This window comes from Pteropus vampyrus, unplaced genomic scaffold, assembly GCF_000151845.1.
Source record: "Pteropus vampyrus isolate Shadow unplaced genomic scaffold, Pvam_2.0 Scaffold81, whole genome shotgun sequence".
Lineage (NCBI taxonomy): Eukaryota > Metazoa > Chordata > Mammalia > Chiroptera > Pteropodidae > Pteropus > Pteropus vampyrus.
This window is the reverse complement of record NW_011888862.1, coordinates 1,562,603-1,588,032: the sequence shown is the minus strand read 5'-3', so window position 1 is coordinate 1,588,032 and position 25,430 is coordinate 1,562,603. Positions and strand designations below refer to the sequence as shown.

Genomic DNA, 25,430 nt, shown 5'->3' with positions numbered 1-25,430 from the left:
CTCCAAGCACTTAAACACCAAACCACAAAAATGAACTCAACCTGTAATGTTCCATATGTCCTCACGATACACGTGGTAAAATCTTTATATCCGTTCATGAAAGCATAACTTCTTAAATCATGTGTTTTCTGAGAAGATAATGGTCCAAACCACTTTGAATTTCTTGATGGACATAGCACCTTTGACTCCTGAAAATCCAGGTATGAGTTCTGAAAAGGATCTTGACACCAGTGAGTCCATTCGACTCTGAAAAGGATCTTGACACCAGTGAGTCGAATGGACTCACTGGTGTCAAGATCCTTTTCAGGATCAATGCCCGGAGATTTAAGCGATGTCCTCCAGCCCAGGGGTAAGCAAACTTTTCCTGTAAAGGGCCAGAGAGACATCTACTCAGCTCTGCCATTGTATACTAAAGGAAATACTTCGACCGATGAGTAGAGCTGTGTTCTGATATAACTTTATTTACAAAAACGAGTAGAGGCCTGGACTTACCCTGTGGGCCACAGTTTGTCTGATCTTGATCTAGATCGCACAGCAGAATAATGTCAGAGCCAGGCCAGACCCAGCTTCCATGACTGGCTGTGTTTATTTATTCACCTAACTGATACCTATTAAGAGCCCGCTGAGTGCCAGACATGAGACAGGATGATAGGGCATTCGGGTAGTTGATTGACTCCAAGTTCAGATGGTAATATTTTGGCTACAGGGATAAAATTTAGCAGTCTCCACTAATTGTGTCTCAAGAAAACATCTCCAATTGGAGATCAGATTTCTGATCGTGGAAATTATCTATGGGACACGAACATCTGATCTCCTTTAGAGCTAATAGCATAATACATCTGCAGTCGTAGGTCCCTGTTCTCAAATGCATTGGCGACCGGATAATTCTCTTATCAGAAATGAGCCATCAGAATTTCCAGGACCAGCATCCCTTCCCAAGCCCTGGGTCATGAGCGTTCCTTTCGAATTCTCAGCATTCGGCTCAACGCACAACCACCCCATCCTTCCTAATAGTGTCTCTGCCAAATGAAATCTTGGGGAGACACTGGTTCCAGAGACAAATGAGAAGACCGGATCCAAAGGGTCGGGCTCGAGTGAAGCAAAGGGACAGGAGAAATGATGCATCATCTTTCGAACCTTTCTATAAATATCTACCAGCTCCGACAACATTCTGGGGATATAGGAGTGAGCGGTGGGTCCTGTTCCAGAGGGGCTTAATGTTGTGGGGGTGAGGGAGTGGCATTAAACAGATAGCGATAAGTCCTGTGAAAATAAATAAATGAAAGTGAGTCATGAAATAGAGTATGACAGGGGCCGAGGAGAGAGAAGTGGACTGTATAAAACACAGTGACCAGGGAAAGCTTCTTCAAGAGGGTGTCTTTTGAGTCAAGTCCCACGTGAGGCCAAAGAGCCTGCCTCATAGAAATCACGGAAATAAAAACCACCAGTTCAAATGTCCTGAGGCAGGGACTTGTTTCGTGTGTTCATTGCAGTCAGATCGAGCAGGCAGAATGGCGTGAGATGAGGTCAAATCAGAAGACGCGGTGGCTGTGACCCCTGTGACTCAGTGTCTATGAAGCAGTGTTCATGTTCCACGGGGGTACAGGATAAAAATCTCAGCACTTTTATTTAAAAGTATTTTTTGTCTAAAGTAATAGGAAAGAAATCAATAGCTCATATAAAGATCGCCACTGGTGCTCTCTCTCAGTCAGGGTGTCTGAAGCTCACGAACCAGGTGTGTTACTGGAAATTTCTTGAGGGAAAGGAATTATCGAAGGGTCTGTCAGGCACCTGCATTACTTTTGCTCTGTTGCAGCTTATATGTGAATTTACAGTGATATTCTCCGCTTGTAACTAAATGAACCCTCACACAAAACACGAATGGCTTAAAAAGTTCTGCGCAAAAAAATGAAGGATTGAAAGTGATGTAAATAACGCAAGCGCAAGAGAAAGGCAAGAAAAAAATAGAGTTCACGTTTTTCCTTCTCCTAGTACAAGTTCTTTAGCAGCGACAAGTCTTGGATAAAAACAATAATGGCCTAATTCAATACTTTCAAAAGTGCCTGATTTTCCCAGTTCACAGAATGATTCAGTAGTTAAGACACATATATGGACATGTAAATATTTCCAGATTTAGAGACACAGGTACATAAGTAAAAATAAGAGATTCTCGAAACTACTCATCAGTAACGTACTCTAACATTTTCCCTTCTGTTTTACCGAAAAGCGATATTAGTTAATATTATCATCCACCAATAGGTTGTGACACGTAGCTTGAAAAATACTGGTACGATCAGTTCCGATGAGAAATCAGCCTCACAAAATCAAAATTAAGAAGACTGTCTAAACGTGGATTAACATCCTGTTGATCATCAGTCTCACCACGAAAGTGTATTTTCTCCCTTAGAAATTGGCTAATGGTAGCATGAAGTCATCACGATTGGCAACGTATTTTAAAAAACCATGAGACAACACTTAGTCCATTACTTTATGAAATTTTACTAAACTTGATGCATATTTAAGTATCTTTTAAGAGCTCTTAATACATTAATTCTTATCATTCATATAATTAATTCATATCATCTGTAAACATACATACATAGACAGACACATGTGTATATGGACAGCCTTACCATTTTTTTGCTGAGGTGATGTAAGTTTGGAGATCACCACTGTAGCTCACAGAATTTGTCTACTCTGGACCTTCAGCAGCCATCGGTGAATTTCCAGGTCCCCGCAACTGAGAACTGTACTTGTTTACTATGTTTCTCCTGTGACTGCCTAAACTCAATGTTCATGGTCCTTTATTACCTGAACTGGTAGCTTGGAAACTGTATCTCCTTTGTGAGGTCATTCTCTCCAAAGCAAGTGATTGATGGACATAAGACATCATAAGGTCAGGCCACAGAGTAGTTATTCCTATGCCAAAGCCTTGGATGAACTGGTTTGTTTTGATTCAACTTTCTCTATAATCTGGGAAGCCTTTTAGAAAAATCAAAGGGTCGGGCCTGGTTAGTACTTGGACAGGAGACCACCTAGGAATACCAGGTGCTGTAGGATTCAAAAAAAAAAAAATAGAAAAATCAAATGTGTAAAAGGATCTGGTGTGTCCCAATCGCCACTCAGTTTACGGTTACATAATCTGCTCTGGTTAAGAGAATTATTGTTGGAGAGAGAGAAACAATCCTGGACTAGTCATATTAGATATATGGACCTCGGTCAATGTCTTAGCTTCTCTATGCCTCAGTTTCCATATTCATAAAATTCTGAAGATATTTACCTAATCCTATCATAAGAATTAATTAGAAAATCTATGGAATGGCCATTAGCACCATCCTTGGCACAGAAGGAGCGCTCCATGAGCTGTTTCTATCACTGCTGCTATTGTAAAAATTGTCTTTCTTGTGGAGATTTAATTCCGAGTAGCACATCTTTACATGATGTACACCGCTCACGCAGATGTGCTTTAAAAAAATCAAGTCACACATTTTCACATTCACGAATAAGAAAACAATGCCACGCTAATGATGTTTGCAAGAAAACTAAAACAATCTTTGAGTCAAATCAGCACTGCTGTGTGGGTCACTTTGTTTCTGTGGCCACTAGGTCAACTTTCCAAATGATTGCGAACACTCACCTGAATTTTTCAAAGATGAAGATGAAATGGAAGGGCAGAGTTTAGAATCTTGCATTTTATTGTCCACTCTCTGGGTAAAGTTAGGTCATTAAGTCGCTTATTTTTTTCTCTTGGTCTGTTTTCCATCCACCTGTAAGATAAATCATATCTGGTTTTGACTATCTTCTTTGTACAAAACGTGTTATATATTTTCAAAAGACAGCGTAATTCACTCGGTTTTACTCATTGCAAGAATACTTCTCCTGGGAACATCACGAATGGATGTTCTGCTGACTTTACTACTTCCACCATCCTCAACTTAAATACCGATTAATGTTATAAAACTATTGGTAACAGTAAATTATAAGACTCGTTCACATTTTTCTGCACAAGAACAAACATTTACTAGAGAAAAACGTATTTTACTATAAAAGGAAACACATTTTACTAGAAACGGAAGTCAAGAATGCTGACAAAATCAAAGAGCGATAAGATCAATGCAAAGTGTCCATTAAACTCCTCTCGATTTTGGAATGCATCTCTGTTTTTAGGGGATTAGCAGATAAGCGGAAGTCTTCATGGATAAAGGAGACATCAGTTCTCTAGAATATTCCCAAAGCAACAAAAGAATGAGGGGATAGTGTTGCATATAAAGACGAGAGTCCTGACTACTTTCATGTTTGCTAAATAACCCCTCAGTCACTCGGGACGAAGTACATGCTTTTCCCAAAGGATACCAGAAGCTCCTAGTGTCCAAATGTGCATACAAATTGAAACCACTGGCCATTTCCCTTTCTCTTCTCCTTTCCCTATTCAAAGACTCAGCTTACTCTCCTGGGCTCTCGCATCCTTTAGGTGGCTTCTTTTGTCTTCTGTCCTCGCCCTTCAGGTATGTCTGACTACCTGCTTAGTGCTGTCAATGCAATGCCAACCACACCCCAGCTTCTCTCTGCTTCCCCCCTCATTCTTTCACCCTCGTGAACTTTCCCAGCAGTCTTTGTTTATTTATGACATATATTCCCAGCAGAAGTTATTTTCACAGATCTGTGCAATGTAACTTGCCAAGGCCGCAAAATGTGTGGAAATCCAGCTTTCTCTTTCTCTGCCTCTGCCTGGCAGCCTATTGTCTCCTGTTGGCATCTGCAGCAAAGCCGCAGCCTAAAGTTGTGACAGTCCATAATATCCAAGGCAACGAGTGGCAGGGTCCTAAACATAGAATTACTTCAGTGCAAGACAAAGCATCACACAAAGCTGACGAACAGACGAACAAAGCCCATGTTTTAACATACGTCTTTATTAATGCTGAGTCAAAGTCATTTCCGGCTGTCATAAGAGTTCTTTCACAAATTAGGTAAAGAAGGAGCATTGTAAATTAAGAAATTGTATGGCCATGTCATAATTCATGATAAAATGTATTAGAGGGACACCGAGGAGAAAAAATAATGGAGAAAAGAATTTCTAAGCAGTCTTTGTCAAACACTTAAGACATCATTTCTTTCTAAGTCAGGCACACTAAATTGGAGGCAGAAATTATGGTTTTAGTTTGCATTAACTAGAGTTGAAATAATGTTTTCTTTAGTCATACATATGACTTTAGTCATAGTTTATGACTGAACTATGAAATAACCTGTCATCATTCTGGTAATAAGTCAAAAGCTTTAAGTGACTCGCCACTCCCCACACCCAGGGTCCCCAACAGGGTGCTGTACCTCCATAATCACCACCGGTTCCACAAGTAGCCTAGCAACCTAAATAAAAGCAGCGTGCTTGCCATACAAACGCATCTTCAAGTCAATTTCCTTAGCCATGCACCTTCGACCATGTTGCTACCTTGAAACACCTGGAGTTAATCCTGGTCCTTCCTCTAAGATGCAGAAGTGAAGACGACATTAAACATCCAAGGGTTTTATTAGCGGAAATGCCTGTGCAAAGGGAAATATGGATGGAACCAGGCAAGGTTACGAGAGCTGAAAGACCAACTTTCACTTGGGTGAAAGCACCCTCGATGCCCTCAATGTCTAAGGAAGGTTCGGCGAAGCTGTCTGGGAGTTCTCGAGTCAAGGTCAACCAACAAAGGAGTCTGTATCTTCTGGAACAGCACACCTTGATATCTCCTCCCCACTTGGTCACTGATGGGGAAGTGGCTAATGGGAGGCAAGATCCAAATCAATTCCAGAGGGCAGAAGCTGAGGACCTGGGACAAATGCTCCACAGTATAGGAGGTCTGCAAGGTGCATTCTGGGAGCTGACATATCACTGCTATGTAGAAATTCAAATCTGTACAGCTGTACAATAAATCTTGAGCCTGGCGTCCAAATTTCTCTGATCTCCACCTAACCTATGTGTAAAGTTTAATTTCTAGCTCTTCCTTTTTTGATACCTCGGCATGAATCCAAGTTCTTCCTTGGTCCTCACGTGAGCCCCACAGGTGACCAAAATGCTTTCCCTTGCGCTATTTCTTCCCTCTAATATTTCCCCACCTCAAACCCTACTTTCAAGATCCCACCTATTCTGTGGAAGGTCTATCTAAAATGCCAAACCAATGAGAAGACTGTCCTCAAAACTCTTGCCCGCTACGACCATGTCACCTTGAACAAGCCCGATCTCGTCTGATCTCGGTAGCTAAGCAGGGTCGGGCCTGGTTAGTACTTGGATGGGAGACCACCTAGGAAGACCAGGTGCTGTAGGCGTAAAAAATAAAAAATAAAGGATCGTAAGCTGACAAGGTCCTTGCAATCTGTGAGGTCAACCAAGGGTTGCCTCGCCAAAAACAAAAACAAAAAAACAAAAAAACAAAACAAAACAAACAAACAAAAAAACGCAAAAAACAAACCCTTGTCCCCACTCCATCTGCTCGGCCCTTATCCTACTAGAAAGGTTCTCCTCCACCTCAGAACCTGCGTGGGACTTCACCTGCTTGAACATGAGCGCTTAGAGTATTAAGCATTTTCTGCTGGCTTTAGTTGTTATCAGTTTTATAGCAAACCCCAGAAGGACTGCACACACTTCAAGTTTTTATTCCTGTAATATTGTGCAAACATTAAATTGAATAAGTACATTAATTAAAGAAAGACAGATTCTGGCCCGGTGCATATTTATCGACCCAGGACTAAAAATAAAACTAAGAAATCTTCTTTATTTCTTATTTTCATTTTCGTGCTATTTTTTAAATAAAATAAACAGGAACTATGAGACCAAAAGTAATATCAATGTGAACATTCGAGGCAAAAAATCCAACAGACCTCACCCTCGGAAAGGACACCATCGCCTCTGCAGTCATGGAAAAATTCTCACAGTATAATTAGCTGACATAGGAAATTGACCCAATAAATGACTTTTGTGAGAGATTTAAATATAAGATCCGTTAAATCAAACAAGGAGGTTATTAGACTGAGGTGGCTCTAATGCCGTAGAGGCTATGTAAGGAAACCAAAACCTAAGCCTGGAAATGCCTCAAGGTTACAAAATTGAAACGCTAAGGACAACCAATCGCTAACAGCCAAATAGGCTTAAAGCTACAGCCAATCAATAATTTCTTGCCTGGCTTCCACCTTTTCTCTATAAAATCTCTTTCCGAGCTTCTGATCACTTCCAGTTCGATGCTGCCCTTTGAGCTCCCTGCTTTCCTGTTGCCTCTGGAGGCGGTGGGCCTCCAGAGATCCCTCTCGAATCCCGGATCTTAGATCCTCAGGCTTTGCATTGCGATCTTTCAGACTTCCTCTGAACGTTTCTTTTTCCAGACTAGTCTGGAAATTGCTGGAATTGGATTGGTTTTCACTTAGAAACTGCACTGGGGCCAGCATGAGGCCTCAAGTGAATAACATGTTTTTTTAAGGTTGAACAAGTAGATTAACCTTACCAAAGATAATCTCGAATCACAGTGGCCTCAGTGGAGAACTGTTAACCATCTTATATAACCTTATCCATTTCCGAGGTGCCCTAAAGAAAAAGGACTGTCAGCCATGCATGACTATAAAGGAGAGTGACTAGGACGAGACCCAGTTTCTGGTGACTAGGATGAGGCCTGCTGGGACACCCCACTCACTCTGGAGCCCACAGGTGGCATCCTGTGCAAACTTGCAGAAGCCAGCGAAGGATACGAATTCTTGCATCGGCTCCCCCAGGTCTCTCTACCTGTGGGGCTGGATCAAGAGACGAAAGTAGTTTCACATTGTCCCTTCCTTTCCAAATTCAGATTGGCAGGGGAAAAAGAATCACTGGTTATTGATCCTTTCTCTTCCAGGGGCAGCTACTGCCTTCTGGTTTGTGTCATTTTGTGTCCTGAGAACTTGGCTTGGAAACCATCAATTTGGGGGCCCCAAAAATATGGCTGGATAGAAATCTGGGTTGAGCCTCATTCGTGGCTGGCTAGACGTGGCTGGGCAGAAACGTGGGTTACACTTCATTTGCAGCTAGGGTCCTCCCCACTGTTGCAATTCCCCCAGCAATTACAGCTCTCAGGGGAACTGACTTGTCTAAGTCTCTTTTTTAGGGGTCATCTTTGGGTGCTGGATCATGAGAGGGTAACATCTTTGAGGACCCCTCTTGGGTCCATGGAATTGTTCAGTCCTGCTGGAAATACTTATTGTTTGTCCAGGCTGAAACCTGACAAGACATTCTAAAGGATTTGGTGCTGCTCAATTCCAATTGATTTTTGCTCAAACTCTTAACATTTTTAATATGCCTCTTTTTATCCTTTAACGATCCTAATATACTTCTTCCGCTACTCTAGCTCCTCTTTCTCGAATATCACTCATCTCAGATCTCAGTGTCAACCTTCTGTTGTAGTTTTTGGCTCTTATTCACCTTTGAACCAAACATATCCACAATTAATATAAAGAAATAAAATCACTAAATGCCTTGAAGTTGTTTAAGCGCCCCATAGCAGAGATTTACTGCTTCTTTATTTAAAAAAAAAAAAAAATTTAAATACTTTGTGAAAGAATCTCAATTGAATTCAGAGTTTTCAATTAAAATTTACAAATTGATTCTACTCTTATGTGAATAAAGAATCTTATAAAATTTTCAACCACTATGAGATGAAGATTAATCAATAATAATCTTCATCTCCAAGCATAACCAGGAATCTGAAAGCCCTTCAAACTCTTTCTACGTCATCAGCAGAGATGAAGGAAACTTATCTGTTCCTGACTCGATTTAGGAAAAATCCAACTGATATACAAAACTTTTATTTCTTTCGTGAGTTTTAAGAATCTCCTAAGATACTTCCAAAGGTTTTAAGAATCTCCTAAGATACTTCCAAAGCAGAAACATTTTCTCCAAGACAATTCGTCTCTTTTAAATATCATTAAAGTGTGACTGGCGCAGAGCCCTCGGGGAGCTGACACCCCAGAGGGAGAAGAACACATTACTAATAGCTAGTCAGGTGCCAACTGGCTCTAAGTTGCCAATTCCCTATCCTGGAAAAAGCAAGTATAACTAAGCAAAGGCAACTTCGATGATCATCAGGAGACATTCTCTGGCATCAATATGCTGCTTGGCAAGCAAGGGATGAGTCAGGATTGCAAATGCCACCTGAATCACGAGGTGGCTTCAACCATACAGTCCACGTACACCCTGGAACAAGCTGATCTTCAGGTCAAAATTACTTCGAAAATCCTCAACCAAGAAGTTCTTCTCCTTATACCTCAAACTTAAACAGGTGATTAACCTGAGCAATAGTAACGAAACTGAATAAGTTTGCTTAGATTAAAACACACAGCTGAACCCCACAGTAATCCCTTCTTCAAGAGAAAACAATACATTGAGAAACTATTCTTTCCAACATCTATGCCTACTGTTACAGACTTCAAGCGCTCTCGCAAATGTATTCTTAATTTTACATTGTCTTGAGAAGTTTCCTTGTTGCATTTAACCGCTAATTTTGTTCATTTCAGTCAACAATAATTCTTGGACGTTTGCAACACTCAAGGCAAAAGTTAAGCAAAGAAAATAGAAGTGACAGTCCAAATCTTCAAGTAGAAAGACCGGGACGAGCACACCCAACAATAGGAAGAAGGAGGACAGAGACAGAGTGAAAACAAAATGTCAGGAAGCAGAAATGAGCATTTCATTTGAAGTGGCGGCAGCAGCTAAAGTCTATGGGAAGCCATTTAATGTAACAAGGGATGGAGGCAAAGCAGTAGAAGAGATAACTCCAAAAGCAAAACTCTTAAAATACACAGAGCAAACAATTTCGAGAATTCCTCCCTGATTCGGGACTTCATTGTTATTCCTGAAATAGTGAGAAATTGAATAACGAAGCAATTTTAACTATTTAGCTTCCACAAAATGAAAAGGCAGGAACTCAGTCTTGAAAAATGGCCTTTCTTCCTTTGTGCGAAATGGAGGAATTCGATGGTCCTAATACGGTTTTTATTTTTTAAGAAATTATCCTAGAAAATGTCCATCTCATCTCAAGATTCTGTCTCAAAATGATCAATTCCAAGTCTAAAAGAACAGAAGTAAACATTTTTCGCAAACTTTTATCACGCGAAAACTTAAAATTCCTTTTTAACGCTGCATGACAAAGCCTCGAAACATTGCCCAATGCTGAGCTTTGCCACCTTGCGCTTTTAGCTCATATCAACTCCATATTGCAAGGAATAAAAATTGATATCCTGAATAACTTAGTCATTGTCTGCAACTGTAGTTCTTCCCATAAGCGGGAAATGAATAACTTTTTAATTAAATAAATGTCAAATAGTTCAGTTTAAGAATAGGAACGGCTTTAATAAACCTATATTATATTCACAAATGTTGGAAAACATGGTGAGAAAACAACTAATATTTTCACACCTTCAACTGTTTATTAGAACCAGGGATACACGAATATATATTATTTTGACAGCTACATTTTTAAAGATTTCTGCAATTATATTTGCTTTTTTAATAATTCGTATCGTAAATGTGCATCTTCTTGTAAAGCTACCTTAGGGGAATAGGAAGAAGCTTCATTTCCACTAGGGCAGCATAACCGGATTCAAAGTACATTTCACAGGATACTTTATAGTCAGAATCAACTTCTTTTCTTCTGTAAGAGTTTTCATAGTAAGCGTTCTTTTAAAGTACACGTGGAACATTCTACAGGATAGACTATAGACTGGGCCACAGAACAAGTCTAAGTAAATTTGAAGAGGCCGAAATCACACACAGAGTGTTCTCACCATAGACTCGGAACGTGGAGTGTGGCCCACTTCGGTGACAAAGGCTGGTGCTTCCTGCTGACACGTACGTAATTTCCACATACGAGGCAGGATTGTGTGGCCCAGATGGCATGAGATGGCAAAACAGGAATATCCCAACGTCCGCCTCACCCATCATCCATTTTTTAGCCCAATGGGCTGAACTCTTATTTTCAGCTAATATCCAACGAGGAAGGAAGTATTGCTAAACCAAAACAAAGACTCTTCTTAGTCAGACCAGACAAAGGGATTTCGTTAACTTCTGTGTGGCGAAGAATTAGAAGTTGATAACAGAAGCTCACTGTGTATCTGTTAGAATTTCTTCTTTGTATATGTTTAAGTTACTGTAGGTGAAATGCATATAATTCGCATTCCAAGCTGGGAGATTAGCCATTCTCAGAAATTTCTATTGTCATCGGACCCAGCTAAAGTCAAACACTTTCCCAAATCCTTTGTTAACAAAATCCATAAGGAGAGTTCAAAAATTAATTCACTTCTTAGTTCTCTGTAGTCAGAATACATAAAGGACTCCTGTAACTCAACAATAAAAAGGTGAATGAGCCAATTTAAAAATGAGTAAAAAAATAAAAAATAAAATAAAAATAAAAATGAGAAAAAAACGTAAGTAGACATTTCACCAAAAAAGACACATGAATAATAAGCATATGAAAGGACGTACATCATCAGTCATTTGGAGCAACTAGAATCCTTATGTACTGCTGGTAGGGGTGTCAAATGACAGCCCCTTTGTAAAATGATTTGTCAGTTTCTTTAAAAATTAACCTTATCGTACAAACCGGCAATTCTACTCCCAGGAATCTACCCAAGAGAAATGAAAACATATGTCCACACAGAGAGTTGTACGTGAATGCTCATAGTATCATTATTCCTAATAGTCAAAAAATGGAAATTACCAAAATGCCCATCAACTGGTGACTCCATAAACATAACACGATCTAGCCATAAACCAGAATATCGCTCAGCAATAAAAAGCAACAACCACTGATATATACTACAACATGGATGACCCTCAAAAAATTATGCTAAAAAAAGAAGCCAGATGCAAAAGACTACATATGTTGTATAATTCCATGTATATGAAATTTCAGAAGGACGAATCTGTAAGATATAGAAAGATCGATGTTCGCCTGGGCCCAGTGGGGGTCGGGGTTGGGGCATGGAGCTGGGAGTTGACTACAAATGGGCTCAAGGGAAATTTGAGAGTAATGGGGAAATTTTAAAACACAATTGTCACAGTGGTTACGTAATTCTATTAATTTACTAAAAATTAAAAAAAGAAAACCACCGGGTCAATTTAATCCAAAATCTTCATTTTACAAAGAAGAAGAGTGCCTTCCTCTGCCCATAAAAATGCATGAATATCCTTCTAGCTCCTTCTGTCTGTCTCACGCGTTTGAACTCTGACATTGCTTTCTAATTTTTCATGTTGCAGATTCTGTTTCCCATGGGAAGAAGAGCACCTTAGAATATAGGGCAAGAATTTGTGCTAGATTCTTGATGAGTTCATTTGAACTGAACTTACTTGATTTGAATTCATAGGAATAAGCTCGGTGAGACCCAGCCATTCTCCTGAATCAGATCTAACATAGCGGCCTTCCTATTCCTTAATTACTCAGCTTGTACTGCTGCAAATTCCCCAAACATACACGAGAATACTCACAGCCAGGGACAAACAAAACATAGCCTCTAGGATAAAAACAACATACAAAACGCAAACTGTACTCTCATTGTAAGTTAATATTCATTTCCGTTTTTCAACATTAGCGGAATCGATAGTCCTATATATAAAATGAGGAGACATCTCAGGTGAGTTCTAAGATTCCCTCCAGTTCTAACATAAATCATGACCCTCCTGTTATTCCTGGCTATCAGTTATCATTTCGACCCACTATTGCCTATTTCTGTAGTAGTTGAGCATGAATCTATTTTTGTCACACTGTTCTTTTATCACATCCTTAGGAAAGTAAGATTTTTTCAGATCTCAAGATCAAAGAAAAAAAAAATCTCAGCTTTTAGAGAAGCTGAATTCAGGAACATTTCAAAATGATTTTCTCAAAATCCAACATCGACATACATATTCAAGATTCCTTAACTTAAAGAACTGACCAGTAGGATTTTTTCAATGAAAAGAAAAAAAAAAAAAGCATTGAAAAGCAACGCTTTTTTTTTTCAGTTTAAAAATGAACTGAAATATAAACAAAAACAGTCATATGATTTATAATGAGAAATATAATTCATAGTCAGAAACACAAATTCAGTCCAGCATGGCCGTTAGCAGTCAGGATGCTTAAACTCTTCCCAGAAAGGCTGTGAGTAAAGTAATTTATTATTTTAATCACTAAATTTAGGTATCGTTTGGCCCGTATCTTCTTATTTTATAATTCCCAGTATTAGGGAGTGAATGGGACAATGGGAAAATGGAAAAGTAATTCTCTCTGGGGAATAGAAAAGGGGAAATCGTTGAAAAATGGATGTGGATTTTGGCTTTTCACTTTACCTCTTTGGAACTGTCAGATATTTTTGTCATGAATAGATACTACATTTATATTTCAAAACCTAATAAAAATTAGTCAAGAACAAAATGGAGCTTTTTCTTTTCCTTGTATGCATTAACTTTGAAAGAAAGGGGACATAGTAATAACGAACTTTAAAAAGAAAAGGCCTGGCTTTGCCATCAAAAATATTTAGAGTCAAATTTCATAGCACCCAGGCACATATATTGTCTTAAGCTTTCACGAGAGCATAACAATTAGATTTACCTGGCTGTCTCCTCCCTAAATAGTGAGCAACTCTACAGCTGATTCTTGGACTCATTTATTCTCTCTTGTGCCTAACACACTGCCTGATATATATTAGTTGTTCAACAAATGTTCCTCAAACTGAACTAAAGCACTGAAGTTCTGCCTTTTCTAACACCCATCTTTGTCATCTTTGGTGACTCAGCTTCCTACATTCGAAGTAAAAGGAATAATAACTACCTCACGGGGTTGTTGATTAAAGGACACAATGTATATAAAGCCCTTAGCACAGTGCCTGGTGTGTAGCAGTCTACATTCGCCCTCACCTCTGCTTCCAAAATAAGTCTCTTCCCAATGGGAAATAGTAATAATTTTCATAAGGTTAAAAAAGTCAGCAGTACTTTATCTGACTTTGAATTGCCACTTTGAAGGCAGTAGAGATGGGCCAGTAAAATCATTAGCTGGTGTTTCATGAGTCCTAAGACCGCTCATATATTCCGTGATTTGCTAGACAGACTGACAGGATTCAGGAGCAGGTGGACTCACGCTTACAGTGTATTACAGTCATTACCAAGCAGGGAAAAACCCATCAGGAAGAATCTGGAGGAATCTATGCCCGGATTTCCTCAGTTCTTTCCCTAGCACCAGGAAGGAATTTGTTTCTTCCTCTAGCAATTAGATGCAGCAACACATGCATGGTGCTTAGCCCGGTAAGGCCTGTTTCAGACACGGAGTCTAGGGTTTTTATTGGGAGTTTGTCCCTTAGACATAATGACCTTCCACAACTGCCAGATTCGCAGAAGGAAGCAGGTGTTTAGTGCCCCCAGATGGGCAAGACAAGCTGTCACTTAGAGAATGGTTTAAAGGCAACGTTTCCAGGTGCCAGCCAAGGGCCAACCTTGTAAGAAGGCCTTTTAAAGATAGCAACCTCAGGCCTGCTATGTTAACTGTTTCCTGAACACACGGCAAGTGATAAACTGGGGGAAAAGGGTAGGAATTATGGGAAAGAAGAATAAGAAGAACGGGGAGAGCAGAGAAAGGACAAAATGCTTGAGAGGAAAAGAGAGAAAATGAAGTAAAGGAAGGGCAATGAAATAAGACAGAACAAAGGAAGAGGGAAGAAAAGAAGATAAAGTAATCACTTGGCTGAGCCAGTCTAGCCTTTTATTCCAGCCACCTGACCCTCTAGCATCCATGCTCAGTTCCATTCTTCCCAACACCCCACCTCGCACGCTGCTTCCTAGGACGCCGTGTTGTACATGCCTATTTTTCATCCCCTCTGTTTACATACATATCTGTTCCCTTGGCCCTCCTGCCTCGAGGTAATCTGGCTGCTTTGATAAGGATAGTGGAGAAGGATGAGGGAGGGAAAGTCCAACAGGGATGAAATTAAATAGAAAAAAGCATTTGAGCTCAATGAAACAAGAGAGCAATAACAGGCTCCCAGAGCTCTCGACTTTGAAAGAAACACGAACTCCTTCCAGCTTTAGAAGATAAGAAACATCGGGAAAACATTAGCAGAATGGACTCTTCCGAGGGTACTTTTTAATTACAGTGGCCTCCTTGACTTCTAACAGCTCATTGATTACTTCTCTCATTTAAGTAGCTAAAGCAAGTTTTTTAAGTTGAGAAGCGCTAGGGTTTTACTCTTCCAACCCTTCCTTTTCTGACCGAGTTCATAAAAAGGGGGAAAAAAAAGATAAAGAAGCTATTCCTTGCCTTAGTGCTTTTGTAATTGAAAAGTATGACAGATCCTTTTCTCCTTTTCTCACATTTTGTATTTTAAAAACTGCTGTCAGACTAAGGCTTTGCCAAGTTTCAACCCCAAGTGAAATCTTACCAAGAAAACTGAAAGATGTATAAAAAGCAGATGGATTATAGGTATAATCATACAGCCTACACATGTGTTATGTTTTTTTAAACAAGTTCATCTCTCTTGTGTTAAACGTGTAATATTAGTTATAATTATATTCGTGTACTGAAATATATTTCCTTTTATCGTTCGCTTTTGTAAAAATACACATACACTGAACAAATTCATCTCTCTTGTGTAAAATGTATGTTATAATTATATTCACGGACAGAAATATATGTCCTCTTATCCTTCCATTTTTACAAAATGAACTTTTGTAAAAAGACATACATATTGACCTGGATAAAAACAGACATCCTAGGTAAGAGAAGAAACGAGGAGGAATAACATAGCTTTCCATCTTCAGTGAACTAGAAGTCTGCCACATGGAAGGAAGACATTTTCACAACTCCAGATAATGGAAGTTGAACAAATACAATTTTCGTTAGGCGCAATAAACTCACTACTTAAGGAAAACCTTGATGTCAGTTAGACCCTTCTGACAATAGAATGAACTGTCTTATTCAGTAACTGTAAAGTGACGAGCACTGTCACTGATGGAGCTCACGACCGGAGCTCTGGTATTACTGAGACTCTGAGAAGTTGGTGGAGAGTCAATGGAAGGACCAGACAGAAAAGCAAACATGGCGGCCACAAACATTCTTTATCTCAGCTTAGTCCCCTATAAGGCCTTCCTTGCCCGGCCATGAAATGCATTCTGCATTTCCAACATGGCAAATTACTATTGTTTGAGCATTCGAAGAGAAGTCAAGGGATGGCCAAAATCCAAAACACTGACAACACTGAATGCTGGCAAGGATTTGGAGCAGCACGAACTCTTATTCACTGCTGGAGGGAACGCAAAATGGTACAGCCACTTTGGGAGACAGTTTGACAGTTCCTTACAAAACTAAACATATTCTTACTATATGATCCAGCAATCGTGCTCCTTGAATTGACAACTGCAAATGAATTGAAAACTTACGTCTGCCCCAAAACCTGCACACAAGTGTTTACAGCAGCTTTATTTATAGTTGCCAAAACTTGAAAGCAACCAAGATGTCCTCCGTATGACAAATAAACAGTAGTATATCCAACAATGGAATGTTATTCAGCGTTCAAATGAAACCAAAAAAAAGGAGCTATCAAGCCAAGCAAAGCCACGGAGGAAACTTAAATGCATATTACTAAGTGAAATAAGCCCATCTGAAAAAGGTGACGTACCACGTGAGTCCAATGATATGACACTCTGGAGAACGCAAAACTATGGAGACAGTAAGAAAAGTATGGTCGCCAGGGGTTGGAGGAAGGAAGGGATGAACAGACAGAGCACAGATGACTTTTAGGGCAGTGAACCTATTCTGTAAATACTACAATGGTGGATGCATGTCATTATATATTTTTCAAAACTCATGGAGTATGCGATACCAAGAGTGAACCCTAATGTAAACCATGAACTTTAGGTGACAATGATGTGTTGATATAGGTTCATCTTTGTGACACATATATCACTCTAGTGCCAGATGTTGATAGTGGGGGTGCCTGTGTGGGGGGGGTGGTTAGGTATATAGGAATTCCCTGTACTTTCCCATCAATTTTACTATGAACCAAATACAGTTCTAAAACATAAAGTTCATTAATTTAAAAAAAAAAAACGAAGAAGCTGGGGTGTTTCTCTTCAATAAGGCAGTAGAAGGGGTGTCTTTATTTGGTAGGAAGTGCATCAGATGACCTCTTAAAGTCCCTTCCAACCCTTGATTTCTATGCTCTGTTTGGTGTCAGGATACCACTGACTCTTAGGACAGAAAGGGATTTTAAAGGTCATCCAAGAGAGGCATTCTTTTCTCTGCAGCGTGAAAGGTCAACCAGTCTGTGCTGGAAGATCTTCAGAGAATGGAAATTTGGTGCCTCTTTGATTAACTCTTTCAATGCCTCCTGAATCACTTTGTCTGAGAATCTTCCTTGCATTGAAACAACCTGTCTCCCCATAGCTCCCACCCTTTAGATATATCCATGGGAATGAGAAAGACAGCAGTGGGTGTCTGGAGGCAAATCGGATATCTATTCAACAGAAATCCCACCAATAAATATGAGGCCCTTGCCATAGAGGTGGGCATTGGAAGAAAATGAGGCAGAGATCAGGGACAACCAGACAGAACTGGAATGGACAGCAAGTCAGACACATAGTGAACTTGAAGTCCTGGAGGACAAAGGCAGGGGGCTCAGTTTAGGTGCTTGTGAGGTCATCGCTGCACCGGGCCACAGGCAAATTTGGGCAAAGAGTGCATTCAGTTATTTTTGCCAGTGTCATCTTCCTCTTGATGAGTATTGAATTTATTTCAACTAAATATTTCTAAATCATACTTTTCCCCAAAAGGTTCTTCTAAACTGTTTGCAAGCAGAAAGATCGATCTTCTAATGAGTTCACAGCCTTATTTAGAAAGTATTAAGGAACTTGGCTAAATCGAGAGGGTAGTTTCATTCCTTATTTTACTCGGAATCCCTTCGAAATCTAAATACTATTGAATACTCTTCCCTTGACACTTTCCTCTTCCTGTCTTGACCTTCCTTCTCTCTGTCCCATTTTCTCTCAGCGTCCTTCATTGGATTCTCTCCCTTCCCTTCTAATAGAGATGGTTTTCCCAAGGCCCAATCCCCAGCCTTGTTGTATTACATAAAACACATCTCTCAGGCATTGTGACCACTCCCATGGCTGTATCTACACTCATATGTTGATGAATCCCAAATGTGTATCTCTCCAAGAGCCTCTCTCCTGTGCTTTTGAATCATCTCTATTGAATAGGTCACAGGTACCAAGAGCAGGTGTACTCACAGTGGATCCAACTGTCATTCACTCCCCTGTTCATGCATTTCCAACCTGGCGCTATATTTACCCAGTCTCCAAAGCTGGGAAACCAGAAGTTGTCCTGCATTCTTACCTCTCCATTAGCTTCCATTATCCAGGCATGAAGTCCCATCAGCTCCATCCCCAGGCAACTCTAAAATATGTCTCTTCCTTCCATTCTCATTGCCAATGACACGGTTCGCCATCTCTCATTTGGACTATGCTTTCATTTTTACATTTTTCATTATAAGATATTCTAGTTTAGGTGCTTTTATAACGAATACCACATTTCTTGACTTGGTCTTACCGTGTCACAGTCTAGGTCCCCACAAGCCACTGACCGAGACTATTACTGGTAGTTGATCACCTGGTCATTGCCGTGAGATCTCTAGATAGTACGCTTTATGTCACAATTTCTTGGTTTATCAAAATCAAATTTCTATTAATTTACTTCTACCATAGGTAAAAATTTAATTTACTTCCCTTACCCCTAAATTGCCAGTAGCCCTTCTTCCTAAAATTCTGTATATACCCAAATATAAGGCAAATATTTCCTCAAAACTATCTCATCAGAAATAAAGTCCTTATTAAGACTTTCAGATTACAGGCGGTCTCCTAATTACTCAATTTTGAACGACAAAAAAGTCACATTAACCTGAAATGACCTCAATCAAACTCAATGTGGATGCTTATAGAAGTCACTTCGCATGATGGGGGAAGGTAAATAAGTTTAATGCTGATTAAGTCATCATTTCTGAAGAAATGAATTCAAATCGCAACTCTGGGTGCCATTACGGACAAGCCTTTCTAAAAAAATCAGTTCATTACAATACATTATGTGCATATGCTGTGGAGTTCTCTATATATTAATGGATATATGTGAATCATGATAAAATTTCTAACAGCAGCATTATGCTTAAATTCGAAAAATGCTGTAATCAAACAACTCGGTGGATTCAACTTAGTATGTCACTGTTTTCAAGTGGCTCTAGATGAAGGAGAGATGAATGTCAATGTGCAAGAATGGAGTTTGGGAAAAATTGTATCATGACATCTGTGAAAAAGAGCAATTCTGTTTTATATAACATGAGGTTTAAAATATGTATATACGATTAAAGTTTAAGTTAAAAATTACAGGTAGACATTTGGCCATTTCAGTTCTTTTCCTAAGTATTGTACACTCATGTTGAAAAACAAGAGAAGTTGTTTTTAACTTTCTCATGTAGGAAAATGAGGCTTCACTTATATTCCCAGGGTCCACTTATATTTAGGCATATACTCTACTTACATCTCCAGATCAAGACCTCTGTTGGTCAGTGCTGCCACAAGCAAGTACAATCTGTTTCTCTATTTCACATCCTCTCCACTGTAAGCAACGTCTCTTGGTTCTCCATTTTGTAAAAAGAAGCAGTAATGATCACTCCCTTCCCTCCGCTGCTCCTTTCCTGTCCCCATCGACCTGATTCTGTGACAAAACTTGTCTGTGATTTGTCCAGCAAGGGTCACAAAAACTTTTGACCCCTGAGTGAAACATGCCATAGATGTGTTTTGTTTGATTTAAACAGAAATTTATAAATTAAATTAGTTTCTCAGTATTTTAAACTGAGAGATTTCACCTGTAACCAAAGTACTATTTCTTAATATTTCTTTGATGTTTTACTCTTTTTCCTTCTCAATTTCATGACCTTCGCCCTAGAATGCTCAGTCACACAGCTGCCTGGAGAGAGACCAGAATTCATTATAGAGGAAATTCGAAGAGAAAGTCCAAGGGAATATTCATCTTCTGATCTACAAAAATAGGCTTATCAAACAGGACACTAATCCAACAAAACTAGCTCTAGATTACTTTATGTTCCTCTTAAGTTTTCCAAGGGACAAGTTTTGAGGTCCTAGCCTCATGGATTTCTACAGTACCCTGACAATAGGCAATCCGTCCATCTCTGCCCGCTGGAGTCACGCTAAGGAACTTAGAGGATATGTTATAAGTAAGGTCACCAAACAGCCTGGTTTGACTCATATAGTCCCAGTTCATACATGTCACCCATGCATCTCATCTAGCTGGTGCCTTCTTTCACTCTCAAATGTGTTCTAGATCAGATTGCCCACTGTATGGTTCATCCTAGTCATAACGGAAGTTAAGGGACAGACCTCTGTGATGGTTAATTTTATGTGGCAACTTGATTGGGCCACGGAGTGCCCAGATATTTGGTCAAACATTACTCTGGGTGTTCATGTGAGGGTGTTTTGGGATGAGATTAACATTTAAATCGCTAGACTGAGTAAAGCAGATTTTCCTCCCTAATGTAGGTGGGTCTCATCCACTCAGTTGCAGGCTTGAGTAGAACCAAAATGTTGACCCTCCCCCAAGTAAGAGAGTCCTCTTCTTACTTCAAAAGCCTGATGACTTTCGAACTGGGACACTGGCTTTTTCCTCCCTTCGAATTCGAATAGAAACATTGGCTCTTCCTGGGTCGTGAGCCTGCCTGACTTCAGATTGGAACCACACCACCAGCTCTTCCTGTCTACTGCTTGTCAACTCATCCTACAGACCTGAGGACTTGTCAGCCTCCATAACAGTGTGAGCCAATTCCTTACTGTAAATATCTTTATACACACACACGCGCGCACACACACACACACACACACACACACGCACACACACACACACATATCCTATTGGTTCTGTTTCTCTGGAAACCCTGACTTCTGGTCTGAGGAACTGTGAAAAGGCAAGAAGGGAAAAAGCAGGAGAGCGAAGTGGGCAGTTGGGCCTCCTGACATCTTTTCTTTTGACTGTGTCTGGCAAAGGAGAGACACGAAGGACAAATTGGGGAGAATACAGAGGGTCTGGAAGCCTCCTCATACCACTCAATCATAAAGGCTTGCTTGAGAGCCAAGTCCCACAAAAGGAGATCTCGAAAATGAGCTTGTTCAAGTTGCCCCAGGTTCCTCTGTGGAAAGTGGCTGAGTTTCTAGATGTGGAGTTTGCTAATGGGATGGCCATAGTGGGGGGAAGGTGGTGTCTACTGAAGACTCTCTAGAAAACCACCTGAGTTAGGGTTACTGTGGACTAAATGTCTGTGTCCCCCCACAGTGCATATGTTGAAATGCTAACTCCCCAAAGGTGATGGTATTAGTAGGCGGAGTTTTGGGGGGTGATCAGATCATGAGGGCGCAGCCCTCACGAATGGTAGAACTGCTCTTATAAAAGAGACCCCACAGGGCTCCCTAGCGCTTCCTCCATGTGAGGACATAATGAGAGGTCTGCGACCCAGAAGAGCGTCCTCACCTGATCACGCTGGCACCATGATCTTGGACTTCCAGCCTTCAGAACTGTGAGGAATAAATGTCTGTTGTCACAAGCTGCCCAGTCTGTGGTATTTTGTTATAGCAGCCTGAATGGACCGAGACAGGGTCAGATAGAAGTCATGGTCAGGCCTCAGAGGGGTCACAAGTGACAAGAGAGGCAGAGCTGAGGCCAAAGCAGCCAGCGCAACACAAGACCCTCACAAAGCCAAGAGCAGCCAGATTACTAGTTCTCCTTTCAAAGATGTCAGCCGCAAATGCCAGCCAAGCTAGCAGCACCCCCGTGGATGAGAAGCATCGCTTCAGGAGTCCAGAAAACTATCCAAAGAGCCCAACTCTTCCCTCCAACCACGAAGTTACAAAAGCCACATCCTGCCCCACACACCTGACTGCTCTTCTAGGGAGAAAGGCAGGAAGAAACTGGGTATTTTTATATTAGTTTGAACCATATTAGTTGCCAAATTTCAAACATTTGTAACCTGCAAATTAGGACAATAACATATATTTAAACTACATAAAATAAGCATACGACTCATTCACAGAGACCCAATTTTTTAATAGACAAAAGATTTAAACGAATATTTCTCCTAAGTAGATATACGAATGGCTAAGAAGCATATAAAAAGATGCTCAACATTATTAGTCATTAAGGACATAAAAATGAAAACCACAGAGATGTCATTTCATACCATTAAGATGGCTATAATAAAAAAGACACGCAATAACAAGAGTTGGCAAGGAAGTGGAGAAATTGGAACCTTTACACACTGCTGATGAGAATGTAAATTGGTATAGCCGCTTTGCAAAACAGTTTGCCAGTTCCTCAAAACGTTAGAGCCAAAGTTCTCATATGACCCAGCAATTTCACTCCTAGGTATATACCTAAGAGAAATGACAACATAAGTCCACATAAAGACTTGTACTCACATGATCAGAGCACCATTATTCACAATAGACAAAAGATGGAAACAATGCAAATGTCCATCGGTTTACAGATAAACAAAATGAGGTCTCTCCCTAAAGGGGAATAATATTTAGAAGTAAAAAGGAATAAAGTATTATTGTATGTTACCCATGGGTAAACCCTGAAAACATTATACGAAGTGAAAGAAGCCAGTCACAAAAAGCCACATATTTTATGATTCCATTTCTATGAAATGTCTGGAGTAGGCAAATCCTGAGGCACAGAAAGTAGATTTGTGGTTGCCAGAAGCTGGAGGGAGGGGAGCGATGACTAATGGGTACGGGTTTTCATTTTGGGGGTGATGAAATGAGCCGGAATTAGATCGTGGCAATTGTCGTACAACTTTGTGACTACACTAAAAACCACAGAATTGTTTCTTTCAAAGCGTAAATTTATGGTATATAATTATACCTGAATAATTTTAAAAAGAAGAAAGCAATATTTCCTAAATTTTCAGAATGGAGTAACGCCGGAACAAGAGTGACTTTTAGGTGCTTTGGTGTTTTCTTGGGTTTCTCCTCTAATCAGCAGAAGGGAGATCGGGACAGGCCATAATCACAGATTAAATAAAGAAATGAGATGCTTTTCTTCGTAGCCGCAATGTAATGTGAAAAAGAATTTCCTGACCTTGCAATATGCATATAGATCCAGCTTTCTGGTTCTCTTGAAATTTTTTATCTGGTAACAGCGGGCTGGCAATCCTGGATGAAAACAACGCTCTCAGTTCAATAGCAACGGCAGCCCACTTTAGATGGGGGGCCCGCTCCCCGGTTTGCCACGGCCCCCTCCCCAACCAGTATCGCTCGCTCGCATTGCCTACCTACTTCTGCATACATCTGAATTTCTGATTCTTGGTCAATCAGTCAATTCTAAGAGTTAAACATCAATAAGCAGTGTTTATATGTGTTTGTTTATAGTTAGGAAGATGTTTAGCTGCAAATAACAAACGCCTAAATAAAGTACCTTTAACATTAGGCATTTCTTTCTTTCCTATATCAAGAAGCCTGAAAGTGAGTAGTTGCCAAAGTTGGATCAAGAACTCAATGATTGTAACATCCCGATGTTGCAGAGGCTACTAGCTGTCTACCAAATATCCATTTTCTCTTTTTTTGTATTACTCGAATCCTGAGATTATTTGAAAGGAAAATGTGATGAGCTAAAAACGAAAATTCCTGTCTCTCTTATGACTGGGAGTATTTGAGATAGTCCTTGTCGGTGAGATGTAAGTGTAAGTCATTGAAGGGGAAATCCAGAAAGGCAGTTTTAAGGCTTAACACAGCTGGTACATGCCTTCTTTTCTCTCTGCTCTTCCTTCTTTATGCCGGAAATGAAAATACAATGGCTGGAGCTCTGACAGCCCTTTTAAGAACAAGAGGATTAGAATGGCAAAGCAGAAAGTCAAAAGGAGCATAGGTTCCCGGTGATAGCATGTAACCAACCATAACAGCCTTGGACTATCCACTCTGGACTTAATAAAGCCATAATTTAAGCCACCCCTTTAAATGGTTTTTATTACTAGCAACTGAATGCAATTTCTGATTGGTACACTGCCAATGTATCTATAGCTCTTTTGGCCTTTTCATTAAAGTATTAAAACTGCTGCTGCCTTGCTCATGATAAGGATAAGAAGGGTGAATGGGCCTATCACAGACACAACTTTCCTGTTCGCTTAAAGGCAGGGACATTATTCAGGCACTAAATGGCTGTCTTATCCAGTTATGGTTGAAATTAGGAGCACACAAATTCTTCATTGAATATGCACTACTACACTTCCTATTAAGAAGTTTTTGTTAGTTGGGACAAATAAAGATGGCATCTATGCAAAATATCCACTGGAATTCGGAATATGCCACTGATATTCTTGTCCAGGTTCTTTGAATTACACATTCCCAACTATCCTGGGTTCCGGAATGACTCCATTTTCTCATCCACTTCCCTCTATTCCAACTATAGCGAAACACACCTTTGGACAGTATTTAGATGCAAATGCACTAAAATCGTGTGGCCGTGAGTATTAGGAAGATACAGGCCCATCCGATTCACACTAAGATCTGGAAACAATGTACATGTCCATGGATGGATGAATAAATACAGAAAATGTTGGCATATCCGCACAACGGAATATTATTCAGCCTTAAAAAAGAAGGAAATCCTGCAGTATGTGACATCATGAATGAACCTGGAGGACATTATGCTAAGTAAAATAAGCCAGTCACTGAAGGATAAATGCTATGTGATTCCACTTATCTGAGGAACCTAGAGTCGTCAAACTCAGAGAAGCAGAAGCAGACGGGGGAATGGTGGTCGCCAGGGTCTGAGGGCGGAGCAGGGGGAAGGCGAGGGGGAAATGGGAAATGCTACTCGTTGGGCGTAAAGTTTCAATTACGCCAGATGAATAAGCTCTAGAGATCTGCTGTACAACACTGCGCCTGCAGTTAATTACACTCTATTGTACACTTAAAAATTTAAGAGGGTAGATGTCACGTTAAATGTTCTCACTTTGATAAAAAGAAGTTTTAGGAGATCTACAGACTCATACGAATAACTAGAGAAAATACGTATATATGTGTCCATCTAAATGAAAACACAAAATTTTAAAATTCTTGTAGCAAATTCAGCACGCCCCAAGAATACATCCTTTTGCAGACCTAGTTTAAGCCACTCTGTCCTAAACAGCTAACGACTCCCCCTGTACCTTTCTCTGAACCTTGTATATGCCTCTGTCCCTGTGCTTGTCATTTCCTAATATACTTCTTTGTTTTCTCATCTCCTTTGTCCCTGTCTGGGAGCCTTTTGATGTGGGCAAGTGCCCGTCTCTGTTCCCTTACAGATAAATCTAATTATTTAACATTGGACAAATGTTCTATAAATACCGGTTGCTTTGAAAGAAGCTATAGAAAAACT

The 25,430-nt window shown here is 40.1% G+C and overlaps 1 protein-coding gene and 1 pseudogene across 1 annotated transcript in view; one reads left to right on the top strand and one right to left on the bottom strand.

Annotated features, from left to right (window-relative positions):
- Nucleotides 1-25,430, bottom strand: part of FRMPD4 (FERM and PDZ domain containing 4) — a 755,715-nt gene that overhangs the window by 700,981 nt on the left and 29,304 nt on the right. The window contains exon 3 of the mRNA XM_011363039.2: nucleotides 3,638-3,767. Within this exon, the coding sequence (XP_011361341.1) occupies nucleotides 3,638-3,692 (55 nt within the window). The 5' untranslated portion in view covers nucleotides 3,693-3,767. The remainder of the gene's footprint in view (nucleotides 1-3,637; nucleotides 3,768-25,430) is intronic.
- Nucleotides 6,188-6,306, top strand: LOC111741682 (annotated as a pseudogene).